This window comes from Pseudopipra pipra, chromosome 13 (assembly GCF_036250125.1).
Source record: "Pseudopipra pipra isolate bDixPip1 chromosome 13, bDixPip1.hap1, whole genome shotgun sequence".
NCBI classification, from domain to species: domain Eukaryota; kingdom Metazoa; phylum Chordata; class Aves; order Passeriformes; family Pipridae; genus Pseudopipra; species Pseudopipra pipra.
This window is the reverse complement of record NC_087561.1, coordinates 10,605,852-10,622,246: the sequence shown is the minus strand read 5'-3', so window position 1 is coordinate 10,622,246 and position 16,395 is coordinate 10,605,852. Positions and strand designations below refer to the sequence as shown.

The 16,395-nt window shown below is 38.0% G+C and overlaps 1 protein-coding gene across 1 annotated transcript in view; it reads right to left on the bottom strand.

The window, feature by feature from the left end:
* Positions 1 to 16,395, bottom strand: part of STK26 (serine/threonine kinase 26) — a 28,786-nt gene that overhangs the window by 10,652 nt on the left and 1,739 nt on the right. Inside the window, exon 3 of the mRNA XM_064669994.1 lies at positions 3,316 to 3,546. Within this exon, the coding sequence (XP_064526064.1) occupies positions 3,316 to 3,546 (231 nt within the window). The remainder of the gene's footprint in view (positions 1 to 3,315; positions 3,547 to 16,395) is intronic.

The following is a 16,395-nucleotide window of genomic DNA, read 5'->3' as shown; positions in this document are numbered from 1 at the left end:
GCTGCACAAAGTGCTATACAATTCTGATGGAAGTCTCTGGATGCTACTTTAAGATTTTTCCATATTCAAACCTGAAAGGCTGAGAATAACTTCAGGTTTGTTTTAATTGCAAAAGAAAAGAGCAAGCCCAGTTGGCTGTAATAATTACAAGGATAGATACTGAAAACCTAGGTCTAAGTGGCACAAATAAGGAAAACAATAATGAAATTTCAGTCACCTGAAGCATTTTATCAAGCTTCACAAATTTGTGGAACCAGAATATGCCAGAATTAAGGGTAACTTTTAATACCTTTAATCTTTTTCTTGCCTGAACTGGTAGGGTAGTAATACATTCTGACAAGCCATTGGGCTTGAGGAAAACACCCATTTTAGCTACCTAATCTAACTTACCCTGCTGCACTCCTGTGCATTATCACTTTCATGGGTACCCTCCACACCTAATGTTTTATTTATGGAGATGTGATGTTAATTGCAATCAAAGTGCAATACGACATGAGGAGACAAATTCAGATCCTGAGCTTCCACAAATATGAACATCTACAGACACCTACATCAGGATTTATGTTACCTTACAGCCACAAAAGTTGCATTAATACAGCTGTAAGCTTGTACAATTTTCCACACATTTGTGAACAATGATATAAAGGTAAAACATTTTACTATTGTACACAAATGTGTTTACTAAGGTGCATTCTTTGACTATATACGTGCTTGCACATCACCTACCAGTACGTTTAGAAAACACTATTGGTCTTGCCAGATACCCAACGAAAATTTAGGAAAAAAAATTACTACTATCTAAGCTTTAAAGTTAATTCAATGGGAAACTCCCATTTGAACTTCAAAATTCGAGATGTACAAGTACCCCAAGTTAAAATGACATGCCACAAAACCTGAAAACTGTCATCAACTTTAACCCAAAAACCACAGGAAGCAATCTTGCCATCTTGTACCAATGATAAGGTTTTTAAAGACTAAAACACCTGATAACTGACAAATAACACTGCACTCCTATGAAAAATATTAAGGGACTGTCTACATTTTTAAAATCACATTTCCAAGTCAGATGTACAAGCTGTAGCTAATGAGCAGCTAGGCTGCAGAACATACGAGTAACTTACATGGCAACAGCTGAGCTGACTGAGTTACAAATTAGTAAGTCAAGTATTTGAAATAAAGACCCTCTTCCCTTCTGCCTTTCAGCAGCAGGGGCATCTGGAAGAGCATGAATGCAGCTGACAAGCCCTGAGCTCCCTGGGACTGGGCCACTCCATCCCCACAAGGCTGCCTTTCCATCCTAAAGTGCAAGGAAACTGTCAAGCTGCAGAGTGTATAGAATTGACTGTACAAAAATAAAATCTCTCATCTGAAATGCTTGCAATTGGAACTCCCTCACTATTAACATCTCTTCTTTTGTGTTTTAGTCAGAAACAACTTGTAACTATCAAATATGTGATCTTGCCAAAGGGAAAACTCAAACTAACTACAAACTGATGACAAAAATGATCTGCTTACTCAACATTGGTTAAAAAACCAGAATAAGTTACAACAGAAAATGTTCATTAACAGTTCAATTGGATGAACTGAGGCACACATGAAAAACCTGAAGCCAATGCATGGTCTCAGATCTACTTTCTTTGAAGTAAAACCTTATCAAATTTAAAGATTTAAACCAGATCTAGATTACAGAACTAAGAAATACCAGCAACTGTTGTAGGTAACATGAATGCCTTTGCACTAAGGGTTTGCTTTGGTATTTAATAACCAAAAGTCCACAAACATCTCCCCCCAAGCACCATGCACAGAACCTTTTCTTCCCCAAAAACATTACAAGTGTGAAAAGTAAACAAGAGATCAGCATTAATCTTTCAGAATTTATCCATTTAGAATAGAAATAGAAAGAACTCACACAGTGGTGAGGAGAGTACTGCAGCATTAAGATGATCTAATATTTGACAGGAAGCTGATGGATATTCAGGGGGATAATATTTAGGACTTCGCTCATCACAGAAAATAAAGGACTGTAAAAAAGACTGATCATGTCTGGATCTGCAGTACTATTTGTGCACAGCTCCAGAGGAACATTGTTAGGTAAATTCTAAGTTATCTTGAGAAGAGCTGTCTTGTTCTAACATACTGTGATTCAGGAAAGTAAATTCTACTATTTCTTGGAGCTTTACTACTTAGTAACAAACAAACCAAAAATCCCACTGATTGAGCCCAGTAAAGAGAAGCAAAGGTGGGATATTAGTGACAATTTTGTATGTTTACTTGGGTAAAAAGAACACATAATAAACACAATGCCACTATAGTTGTCTTATATACTTTGGCAATTTAAACAGGAAAAAAACCAAATCTACAAAGAACACAACTAAATAAATTCTGCAAATACTTTTATGTATCACTGAGAGATACAGCACAAGTGTGACATGAGGAACATTTATCAGAGATCTGTCTTTAGAACATCAAAAAACTCACACCTAAATAAGCCAGAAATCCTGAGGGGGACACCAAACAACAAAACCACTCAAACCCCCCAGAATCAATAAAAAAAATCCTCCAAATTGAAGCAAACAAACAAAAAAATAAACAAACAAACCCAACAAGATCCCAAACGCAAGCAAATAACCTCCCAGACATTTAATATAGTTCTAACTATAATTAACACTTTAGCTTTTATTAAATAGTTTCAGGTTTTTTTAAAATCATCTAAAACATGTCTGCAGTGCAAAACATTTAAGCATTATTTAAGGTGATTGTACCTGGACAGTTTTGCAAGTTGAAAAGTCTTACTCAACAGTTTGGATCTCTGCAGGTTTTCATTTCTGTTTGTTTGTTTTTAAATTATGCCTTAGATAATATTTTCACACAGGGGTTACATAACTCTGCTGATGTCAGTTTTACTTTGTCTCAGGCCTACCAAGCTGCATAATTACCAACACATCTCTACACGGTGCAGGGTTTCTTTCCATATCAGGAATGGTTTTATGAAGGTATTTTTTTCTTGCCCAGAAAGGCCACAAAATTGTGCTAGGGATTGTGGAGGGAGGAGAGAAAACTGAGGTCCAAAAGCAGCGGCAATGGCAAAAGGAATCCTTTATCAACTCTGATTGTTCCCCATTCCCCAGTAATTTTGTGCAAATCCCAGCTCAAAGAGCAAGCAGCAAAAAGAGGAAAATTAAGTTAAAAGCTCTGTTCAAAGAAAAATAAAAACCTACTAAAAAAATTGTCAAGTTGGCATGATAACTATTCCTCAAGTTTAGATGATTTTCTTAGCAGCATTCTAGCAAATCTTTGTGCAATACTATACATTACCTTTAAATATGATCCATAGTATTTTGTTACATAAGGACTATCACACTGACTTAAAACAGTTATCTCTTGCTGTATATCTTCTATTTCATCTTCTGCTTCCTCAAGGTCTATGATTTTTATAGCAACCACTTGCTGTGTCCGATTATCAATTCCTTTAAAGACCTCACCAAAGGAGCCTTTCCCAATGCGTTCCAGTTTTGTGAATAGTTCTTCTGGGTCTGCTCTGTGGTTCTACAAAAAGAAAAAAAAGAAGGTAAAAAAAAAAAGATGCACAAGTTACTTAATTTACTTCCAAGTTATTAACCCTCATTACTTCCCAAGAAACACATCATCCAGATTTATCATCACCAGAAGGGTCGCATCAGATAAATTTATTTCCTGCACACTAACTTCTAATTCAGCTATTAGTTACAGAACATGCATTATGCAACTCTGTCAAAGGTAAATGAGCCTCACCAGAGAGGGAGCTGGGTACAAACCTCATTTCACTTCCTCACATAACAACCCTTTAAAACGAAAGAATGGAGCTGTTCTTAACACTAATCCTGTCTGTGCAATAGACTGGGGAATGCAATTACTGGCACAGGAGCACCACCATCATCACCCAGGCAGAAAAGGCCGGGCTTCCCACCCGGCCAACAGCCCAGGGCAGACACAGCTCCCAACACAGCTCCCTGCCCTGTAACACAGCGAGGGGTGGCTGGGAGAAGAAGGCACAACCTGCTGTTCGCTGATTCTGAGATCAGCTAAGACCAGGTGTCCCAAGGGCAGTTAAAAGTGCTGACAGAAAGCTGAGCAGAAGAGACTGAGAGATGTTCAGTGAAGGAATAAGAAGGCTGGTGCAGAATACAGAACTTGGGGCATTGACTGGAACTGGCTGGTATCACCACACATGCCTTCAAAAGGGCAGCAAGAGCACCAGGCAGCACAGCACTGCTGGGGACACCCGGCCTGGGATCTCTGCTGGGTAACTACTCTCAAGATCACCAGGCTGGGTATAATAAAAATGTTTTAAATTTCTCAGGTCTACTCAAGTAGAGGAAAAAAAAGGAAGTAAATTCTCATTTCCCCTTCAAGATAAAGCCTGCCACGTGGCTGCTTAGAGAACTTTACGTATCCAAAAATCAGAGCAGTGACTTCTGAAGGACAGAGATGACATGCTCGACAGTTTAAATACGCAGAACTTCAGCATGAAAGTTTACAGAAAAAGAGGTTTGAAGAGGTAAGACAGACATGCCAAGAGGACAGAACAGCCCATTCTTTACAGAGCGACAGAATTAAACACATTACTACTGTCAGAACTGGGCAACTTATTGCACAAATCAGCATGCGATGAAGCAACAACTGGCCAAAAAAAGCCCTCTAATTCAATAGCAAGTTTTGAAAATATGAAAGAGATGCTTTGCTTTACATCTTTCCTGCACTCCAAAACTCAGAAGCTGCAAAAGAACTGACTGTTTTGGCAAAAGCAGACAGACATCCAACTGAAAGCACAGATTACCCTACATAACCAAATACTCAAATATCAACATGAAACTCTAGAAAACAATTTTACACTGGTGTTCTTGCAAATTCATGTGAAAATCTTTACTGGGAAGAAAAAATTACTGTTTTAACCTAGTCAGAATGGACAGCCTCATTTTCTTACAACTGGGCCCTTATTGTCTCTTCTTCCCTTCTACCAGAACCAGAATTTATTCCACAATATGGTGAAATGAATCAGGAAACAGATTTAGCTAAGAGTTAACCATATGATCTGTCAGGTTTATTTTCAGCTGAATCAGTTCACTGCTCATATACACCAAGCTGTCAGTTCTGCTAGCACAAGAGGAGGGAACATCAAGTAGTACAGCAGATTCATGCTGATCTGTGGAGTTAAGATTTTTAAATTTTGCAAACAGACAAGACACACTGCTGGTCCTGAGCAGCATATTACAAGGAGATTGAGGAATTTCCCCTTTGTCTGTAATGAGCTCATTGCTATTCTGCTCCATTAAAAACAAACAAAAAAATTCTGAGAAAGAGTTTAGGAAAAAAATTTGTATTTCCTTCTGTTGACAGAGACAGTGAAAGACCTAAAAGATGAACAAATAATCAAAGCAAATGAAAAAAAAGAGAGGATGAGTGCTATTTGGTCTGCAACCTGTGAGAACTAATATTATTATAGTGAGAAAGAAAAGGACTGAAGGCTTCAGATGCTCATAAAGCTTTTAGTGGAAAAGGTCCCAAAACACCAGTAAATCTTCTGACTGCCCAAAGATAACCATACTGCCATATACCACTGCACCAGCTCCTCCCATCATTTCATCATTATGACTAAAAAGCTTTTTTTTTTAAAAAATCTGATTTTAAAATCTATTTTCAGATATATTTCAAAAAATTATTGTAGGGACAGGTGTGGCAAAGGCAACAGCGACTGCCACACAGCCTTTCCCAGCTGCCAGTTAAACTGCCAGACTGTCCTTCAGCCAGGAATCTGAAGTGTTCCTGAACTGTATTAGTTGCAACCAGGAACAATTAACTGATAGTTCTCCATTTACAATAAACAAAGACACACACCTCCAAGAAACAACAGCTGAAAGGACTGGCAAAATTTTTCGTTGACCCTAAAACGCTTCTTCACAAAAACTAGCTTCAATTTAAGACACAGTTAGAACGTGGGATTTCAGGAGTCATTCATGCTTAACTAATCACTATTGTTGATTTGAGACTAGACCTGTTAAACACTTCCAGTCAGATAAAAGAAAAGCAATTTAATCACAGACATACTCAGCTAATCCAGCCCCTCACAAATGTCTGATCAACTCAAAGGGTAACACTTGGATTTGCTTGGGGAGAAACCTTAAGCAGAAAATTCCTCTGGGCTCCTAAATGGAAAAACACATCAATCCATCCTACACACCCACTTAACCATCATCAACAGAACAAACCAGGCCTACAGATTCTCTCCCCCAAGCTACTTCAGGTGAATCAGAGCTTCGAAGGTTATTTTAACTTCCAGCAATTCCTAATGCCATTAGGTGTGAGTGCTGGAGTGCAGGGAGATCAGTCATGGCTGGACTTGCAAACACCACAGAACTCCATGTACATCCCTGGTACAGAGGGACATCAGAGGAGAACAAACTGTGCGGCACTACTTGAGGAAACAGTCACATCTTTCTATTCTCAGAAAATCCTCTCACAGTAAGTAAAGTCAGCTTTAAAAGACTACTTTGTAAACAAAGGTATAGGAAAGGATTGAGATATATTTTATATAAATAAAAGTGTGTGTGTATACACACCCTCAACATATACCAGTAAATTTGTGCAACATAGCTGCCAGCTAACCTTCTAATATGGTAGAAATTAAGATTTCTACACTATTAATAATCCTGAGCAAAATCATCAATGCCTTGTTCTTTCACAGATCTATCATTGAATGGGGAAAAGGTTTAGAACCTTTGAAAGATGTCTGCATGAGTAACTGGTTTTCTTTTCTTTTAAATAAATACTGGTTTCCATGGGAAGCCATGTCTGTTGGGCAGCAGATGGTAACAACACAATAGACAGTTTATGGACTCCATCATCACCTCTCCAAAGATAACACCTATAACTGGACAAATCAGGCAGAGAATGTCTTGCTCTTCCCCTCCCTAAGTTGGTTTCCACAGACAAAAGCAGCAACAAGTATGACAAGCACAGGCACATTCACATGCCAGCTCCGGTCTCGCCAACATGACTAACAGCACCAGCAGGAGCATGACAACACAAGCCCTCTGCACAGCCACAAAGTCCACCATTTCACCAGCACAGCTGCACAGCCTGTGGTCTTGAGTGAATCTCTCCTCCTCTCTTATCCTGCAGAGAAAGGGTGAGGAGAAGGAGGTTGTGCTATGGGTAAAGCAGTTAGACCAAAATCAAACCAAGTGAAAAACAACCTGCCACCAAAAAAACCACCCCAGTAATTAATCTGTTGAGCAGCCTCACAGTTACACTAGAATTCAAATGCCAGATCAGAAATGTGTGTCAACACTGTTGCTGATGCCAGCACACACTGCATGTTTTCTCTTAAGTCCCATTGTCTGAATTATGGCTAACAATAAAATCAAATAGCACTAATGAGGCTTAGTTTGTAACCTGTAAAAACTCCAAGGTATCTTTTATTGTCTTAAGAATTAATTGATGAAATTCAATGAGCGAAATAATAAAATAGATGAGAAGTTAAGACATTTTATCTATTCCCAGCATTTATCGGATTCTTACAAAATACTGCATCTGGGTTTAACAGTGAAATCATAGGTAATCAGTCCATTCACAGGCATTTATCTACTCTCAGATAATAAAGTACCTCTTAAATTTCTCTACTGTTCAGACCCCCCTCAAAACAAACAAACAAAAACAATTAAGAGGGAGTAAGATTGGCAAACCTGGTAGGCTACAGTACTTCTTCAGAGTAATGTCTTAATCAACACATACATTCTTAGTTGAATATCTTCCCATACCCTATCTCCATGTAGTTTTGGGTATTATATATATATATACACACACATTAATTATAAACCATGCATATTAAATTATATAACAATATATATTCACATACATTACATATATATTTCCATATTTTATCTGCATAAGGAACATTTTACTTCTTTGTAACAAAGCCATCACAAATAGTGATAGATTTTAATTCCTAGAGCTTCTAACCACCTCCCTCTGCCAATTTTAGCTTAAAATCCTATTATAATTAAAGTTATTCACAGAAAAAGTGCCATAGGCATGTGTGTATACATAAAAATTTAAATATTTTGAAGTCGAAGAGGGAACAGGTGCAGATCCATTATTAGTTACAAAGAACCAGCAAAAAATGAACCTACAGATATTCAAGACAAGGGTGGAACCTGTAAACATCTCAATCTTGAACACACACACACACACTCCTGCTTCTCAGCTACTTTGGCACAGAACTAAACTCTGATGCTACCCTGCAGTTCTATTCAAGACTCAAATATCAGGACAGTAGATACTTGATAATATTTACTGTAACTGTGTGATACATATTGAAAAGAAAATTACTTTAACAACAAAACAATTTGATTTTATCAGACTTTTACATTGTCTACAAGCTTTTTTACTCAGTAGGTAGTAAAAACTAGATCTGAGTTTTGTTGCCCTTAAATGGGACCTGACCTCTGTTACACCCTGTGTGGGATATCTCCCTTATCTGACAGGACCAAGACTCATTGCCATTTTTAGTGAGAACCTGGAGAACTTCAATATAAAAGAGCAAAAATAGCAAGCAAAAACTCATGTGGTTTTGTTTTCATCAAGTTAGCCATAAGGCGAGCTGCCTGAAAATTCATATGACTATCAAAACTCCAAAATCAGCATTCAAATCCACCCATTCTCAGATTTTTAAGGAAAGAATCACCTTCACTTTCAAACCATCTCTGACCTGTGGCAGATGTGAGCAATGTCAGTTGTACATTATGCTGAAAATGGAAACCACTGAACTCATTTCCTCTATTCTTAGCTTTTCTTTCACTTTGGTAACACAACATAAAGCAGCTTAGGAAACAGCATAAATAAGCACAAAAAAAAGCACTAACACCACATGTCCCAAAGATTAGCTCTTTGACACAGGCAATTAAAAAAACTTACGCCAATTACTTGCAAAGAGTCCTCTGCACTGATGAAAGGAAACAAAGAGAAATTTCTCATGACAGTTTCTCTGTAGCTGAATATCCTACATATCCTACACTTCAAATGGATTCCCACTTACCTTCCTTTCTGTGCACCTATACCTTTTAACCACCTTGTATCTTTTAAAAAAATCCTCAAACCACTCCATACAGCTGCCTATTCTTCAGTCTGTTCACATCTCTAAGGAGCATGGCACATCAAAAAAGTCAGTGGAATTAAGGGGGGAGGGAAGCCACCACAAATTATGTGCCTCTTTCCTATGATTTGAAAAAAAAACGAGTGGCTGAACCTTCCCTAGCTAGAAGGATGGACATCCTGAAGTGGAGACAGAAATCAGTTCAAGAAATCAACAGGTTTTGGTAACCCAAAGTGTTCAAACTCTGTTCTGCATTTATTAGAGTTCAGCAAACTGATCTTTCACCAAAAATTTAATTTCCTCTGTTGAACAGTGCAGGACAAGTGACTACTGAATGAATAACTAATCCACCTCAATGAACTAACCTGAATTAAAACATAGAGGACTACTGCAATTTCTCACTGCTAAACACTTGTAACCTCTCCATTTTAAGAACTGCTTTGAAAAACCCAATCTGCAGAGAGATTACAAAAGTCACTAATAGGAATATGGAAAAATAACCATTTATGGGCTGCAGCCTACTTTTAGCACTGTGCCTTTCCTTTCAGCACACAGCCTGCTTATCAGTACACAAACAATTTTTTTTATTTTTGCCACACCCATTTAAAGGAACAACCATGTCAGAACTCTGCCAGTAACAAACTATATCATTATGGCATTTGAACCATTTTCCTAACATTTAAAGGGTCAACATCTACAGGTAAATGGCAACTGCTATGTAAATTTGACAGCCCTTCTCACTCTATCTTAGAAGTCATTTTAGCATTTCTTCTGTGCAAGTTAGAATTTGATACACAGATTTTTCTCCTGTAAATAAGATTAAACTTATACTATAAGCCAGCTAGAACAAAAATAACAACAAAATGCAGGTTCTTAACTTGCCAATTCATAAACTAAAAAGCAGTAACAAGACCTCAAGTATACCACACATTATCTTTGCTAACTCTACCTCCACTGAAGAAGTCACTACTTATTTTCAGGCCAAACAAAATTAAAGCAATGCAGAAACACACTAGTTTTACACACAGTGTGGGTATGTTAAAGAGCTGGCCACAAGTTTATTTACCACAGGTAAGTTTCCAGGCATAATGACTGCCTACAATGAAGCCGAGTGGGACCCCAGTTAGAGGACATCACACCATTCCTTCAGTTTTGGGAGGGACCATTTGGACAAAGGAAGGTAAACACACCAGTCTACTAGAATCCTAGATTTCTGTCCCTTCCCCAAGGCCAGAGGACCACAAGCTTGAAAGCTGAACTCTCCTCTTGAACATTGGCACTTGATCATATCAATGATACTGTACCTGAAGCTACAAAAAGCACACAATGAAAAACCAGAAATACAACTCCAAAATGTGCTACAAAGAAAGCAAGAAACCTCCACTGCCAGAACCAACCTGTCCATTTTAGGAAACTCCTTTTCCAACTACTTTGCAGCTCATTCATAGCAGGGCAAATCATCTCATTACGTAAAAGGCGAGGGGAAGGGGGAAGGGAGGAAAAGAAACACCCTGGAAAAAAAAAAGAATCGGATTCTTCTTGCCAACTAGGCTAGAATAAAGCTGTGCAGGAATGTAAAAACGTTCTTGCTAAGACCGGCTGCCAGATGACACCTTCCTAGGTGAGAGATCAACTGCAAGAACATCTTGCTCCCCTCATAATTCTCTGTATGTCTTTAATGGATTTACATCAGTAGAAATTCAATCTATTTCATTCAATGTTTTACATTTAGGCTCATTACAACACTCATGGTCACTTCAAGTTGTACAGTGTTTTTATTATTCTGCATTCAGCTCCCCACACAGAAGCCTCCATTGAAACACAACTTGTCATCTAGCAAAGCATAGGCACCCTCTGATCCTCCCCCAGTCAACATTATTCAAATATTCAGAACATAAAACAGTACCCAGTTGAGAGGAAAGTCTGCACAAGATTGGGGAGCAGGGGGAAACAGAGAAAAACCCCCCATTCTTCAGGACTGAACACATGGTTCTTGACTTCTGGTTCATGAAAACAGTGAAGCCACTCTGGGCTCTCAGACTCCCCCTTCCACAGCTCAACTGTAAAACCTGCAGATTTCTGAACATTTCTCATTCCTCATTCTCCTTCATCAATGCACACAAAATTCACGCAGAATCCCAGCAGATCCTTCCACAAAGCTTTTCAAGAAACACTGCCTCAATCAATACCATTCAAATCCAGATTTTAGCATCACAAACTTGGCTACTTCCAAGAATCAACCATGCAGTTCTTCAAAGTTTTCCTCATAAAGAAGGAATTTAGTTGAAGGCATGCTCTTTCCCAAGCTATGGACCCAGTCAATATAGCCCATCTCTGAAAAAACACATGCATAAGATATGAGGGAAAATGAGATCTGCAAGCTACTGCTACCTTGTCAGTTCCCCTATTAATAGTTTCTCTGATTGAGTTTCTTTTGCCAAATTTATTTGGCTAGCAATCGTCTGGCAGAAGAGATGTCAGTGAATATCACTAGGTGGGCATCCTTCCCATGAGATCTGAGCCTCTCCTTCAGAGCTCAGGAGTGTGCTCAATGACCCTCATCTATCAGCAGAACAGACTCGTTCCAGAAGAACTGCTGGAAGTGTAAATTTAAAGAACAAATGACAGTTCTTTAAATAGAGTAAAAACTGATGAGGCAGTATTAGAAAGGAATTTGATTTTCAATTATTGTAAGAAAGAAACAGCAGGATTTGGAACAGTGACTTCTGACATGATAAGATACCTCACCAACTCTTTATTTTAAAAAGACAATATACATGACAGCCACTAACCACAATGTGACAAAAAACTACTTCCTACAGAGGCATTTCAAAACCAACTTTGTAGTGTTCATCTTCACCTCATCCCCTCAAAATCCATTCCTGAACTCTTCTGTCAATTACTAAATTCAGTCCCTAAAAATAAACAAGATAAAACAATAGTCTCTTATCACTTTTAAGAGTTCAAGACTCTTTCTAAATCTGAAGGCAATCACTAAAGAGCAAACAAGTGGTACTTTTACTACTGGGTTTAAAATTCATCCTTTCACTTTTAGAGATGAAACCCGAGGCTAATACTCTTGTCTGCTCTCACTGTGATGTTTCATAGTCCCATAGGACAAGTACTCTGCCAGAGGCACATTCAGTCTTCCTGCTGTTTCTATACCTTTGAAGTTTCTATACACAAGGAAACATTCCTCCCCTCAAAATAAACACCAAAATAAAAATTTTGTTTCATTTTTAACCAAAAAATGCTATATATTACTGAGCTATTACTTGCTATACATTCTCCTTTTGGAGGAAAAGGAGAACAGCAAAACAAAACTTTCATCAGGACTTGTAAAGCTGAGACACTGGAGTTCAAAAACAGCCTGTGCACATCTTTTTCAATGTTAAAATCAACAGGAAAAAAAAGCACTATAGAATAAAATAACAATTATATCCTTTTAAAAGTCAGAAATCTGGTTTCAGATGTAATGTTTTTACCCTTGGGGGGATATTATTCTCTGCTCAAAACTGGTAGTGTATGATCGTACAGAATGGTAGAAGTCGAAGTGAGAAGAACTGAGTTTGGTTTATGTGCTTTCTTGAGCTTCAGCTGATTTGCCTCTGCATTTCAGGTCAAAGCACTTAATGTGTCTATAGAATTGTAAAATCTGCACAAAAAATACTAGTACAAGACTGCTGTGGACTTTTCCTTCTAAGCCTGATAAAAGCACCTGCTGAATTCTCAGTGATTATGTCTACACAGCTCCCCTGTATCAAACACTTTTCAGATCTCTGTCTATTCTCCTCCTTTGATAACACTAAGGTAGTACAAGGATGACTGAGCCCTACTTTTCTTTGTCACCAGAGTAACTTATCGTGATGCACAAGATGGAAGAACCAAGTTCAGCTAATAAAGTCCAAGCTGAGTTACCAATCTACTGTTAGATATGATACAGCTTGTATATCCAGCACAACCAGGAACAACTGCAGTGTTGAATTCCACAAATATTTTAATGCATATCTGCTTCAAGCAGCAAACAGGCATGTTCTCTACAAGTCTTAAAGCACTGTCTTCCTGGAGTCTGACTGCACTGTGGCTTGAAGTACCAATCAGGGAATTGAAATTGGACAAAATACCATAGTCTACATCAGTTTAATCATAAGAAATCTGTTTTCTAGGCACTGTAGAAGTCTCCTGGTGTGGTGCAAGTGCTAGACTTTCCAGTTTCCCTTAAGTAAGACATGTCTCTAAATACTAAAAGTTTAAAGCCTTTTCAAATCTAGTGTAGAAGCATACAGCTCAGTTCCTAGGAGAGGAATAAATCAACGGAACTTTGAATGGATCTTTCTCCAAAGGTTTAAGTTCCTCTAATGCCCACTCTCTAAACATTTAAGTATTTGACAGTAACAGGCTGGTTGGTCTTAACAGAAGTGGTATTCTTGTAACTACAATGTATAAGGTTTACTGGAAATCTGGCACACTTCCAGACTCGCTTTAGGTACCACACACAAACAGTCTATTTCTACATATGCACTAATTTAAGAGAATTTTTTTTTTCTAGGCCTGTGAAAAAGACCACTTACAAAGTTAAATGCTACCTCTCCTTTAATCTTCCTATACCCATCCAACTCTGCATTAACTAATCTGCCCCTGAGCATCCTGCAGGGAGGGACTCTCCAGCTGCCAGGCTCAGGCTGCTCAGTGAGCAGTGCCCTACAGCCACTCTGTTAACTGGCAGCACAGAGAGCAAAGCTCACCTTGACATCCAAGTTTGTATTTAATCAAGCAATCCCTCAATTGTGAATCAGAGTGCACCGGCTGACAGGTCACATGCTTCTGGCTGCTCCACTTTTAGAGGAAGTTAGGTTCTTTATTGCAAGATAGTCTGAATGCCAACAAAAACAGATGGAGATCAGGTCTAAACAACCTTTCTGGCTGTGCTCAAGACTACTGCCATACAGGATCAGGAGATATCAACAAAGCCATGAGAAAGGAAACAGCAAGTGTTTAGATGAGTAGGATAGCAGAGGTAATGAAAAAAAAGCCCCAAATCAGGTTCCAAAAACACACATGCAAACAAGAAACGCCAATGAGAACAATCAACAGTTCCATCAGTTAAGAAATTAGCATTTCAAAGACTTAAGATTTTGCACAACAAACTAGAATAGGAAAAGGGAAAGTTTATACATTAAAAACTCTACCACCTAAAAAAGGCACTTATTACTTGAGCGATCCTCCATCAAATTTCCAGAGCAGTTTAGAAAATTTAAATGCTGATGCATTGAAAAGTATCCTCACCGTCCACCTCAGAAAGGTTAATTGCTACTCACTTGTAAGTGAACAGTTTCCGGCCTCTTTTATTTGTAAAGTAGTTTTGGAGTACTGTGTGAGATGTTGCCAAGAACATAAGTTCATCAGAAACACATCAATCTGAAAAGACTGACATACTTTAAATGTTCTGATCACTTGAAACAAACAACCCTGTGAATTGTGCATCCTGCCTGCTGGGCAAGAGAAAAGCACTTGTGTAGGACTCCTAAAAAGGGGTCCAACACCTCCACTCAGCTGTTTTCAGCACTTGGGCTGGCAAAACACACAGGTGGGCTGTAATATCTCTCTCGTAAGCCATATCCAGAAATGTTCTGTATGAGTTCAACTGGACTCTTTGAAGATAGTGCTGGTGAACAAGTTTCTCACTGTGAGATCTCAAAGCATTCCAGACTAAGAACTAGTTTGAATATTTTTATCCCAAGGAACAAAGTTACTGAGTAAAAGCTCCAATCTGACAAAGCTCACTGCAAACTGTGCTCACACAGCTCTATCATCCCTTCCATTTTCCCTCTCTCTTGGATTCTGTGTAAAATGCCACAATTTGGGGTATCATTCCCAGCTTCAGAGCACTCATTTTATACATACACTGAGCACTTTGATCTTACTGAACGGGCTTAGAAGTTTGGCAGCTGGGTACACTGTACAACTGATCAAGTGGAGCCTTTCCAAAGGAACAAGGAAAATGAATGTGTTTAGGAAGTTGTTTGCACAGGCAAGAATTGTTAGGTATAAAATTTGGTTTTGTTAGGGACACAGGACAGGTTAAACAGAATGCAACCACTACATAAACAATTTGTTCTGTAACTACTCATAAGGGTAGCAGATAATACTACCTCTGGGTCTGCCATTGCTGCCAGGGCTAGCAGGCAAAGTCAGGCTCCAAGTCTACCAAAATAACTCTGTGTGACTTTCTGTAATTTTCCATGTTCAAGTTTTTTTTAAAGGGAATCTGACTCTTCATAAGATGAAAAAAATCTTTTAAACAGTCAAAAAAGCTTCTGTTATACTTTGGTGATAAACTGTCTTAAGTCTTGTTTTTGGAGTATGGGAATTATATAACACGTTTATTTCCAGATTTTTCTTTATACTTTTTTTTGTATAACAAAATGCAAGAGAAAGCATAAGATTACAATAAAACTGAAAACTTCAAACCTGTGATACATTCTCTCACAAAATCAGTTTCCAACTGTTATATTCAATAAAATGAATATAACAGACTACAAAACAAGGGGTTTGACATTAAAGGCACTTTCCCACAGTGACAGTTTTAACATCACTATTAGATCTTCCATCACAGAAGAACCTATGTATTTCTTCTTCAATCAATCACCACACATTTACTTTAACATGGAGCAGAAGACAGGATGCTTTTAACATCATTGGATGATCCTGATTGAATAGCTCAGATAGGAAAAAACAAAACAAAACAAAGGAAGCAACTCTTCTCCCTTGGACTACCACACGCTTTCAGAACAGTTGCTGTGATGGTTTTAGGCTTTTTTTAATTAAAACACTCTGTATTATGACTTTTCTAAAAGAAGAGTGAGTAGAATAATTTTGCAGCAAATTCTATTTCTCTGTATTCTAAGACTTTTGGGACTTGTGTAATTGTCTTCATAAAAAAAAAAGTCACCAAGGAAAAAAATGTATTTTAATTTTATGCATCTGTACATATCTAAAGAGTTTAAAAATGTTTTTAACACACATATATGTTAAGGGGTCTAATAACAATACTAGTGGATCTAAGTATACTATTAGATAAAGTTTATTGGTATAACAATGGAAAACAGTTAAATAATTTGAAGGTCCTTTTGTGCTGACAGGACAGCTATGGAAAACAGGACAGCAACACATTAAACAGATATAAAAGTAAGAAACTGACAAAAGCAGAATGTTGAAATAGAAGTTTCTCAAATACAAACACACTAACAAGGCCATGGGATGTA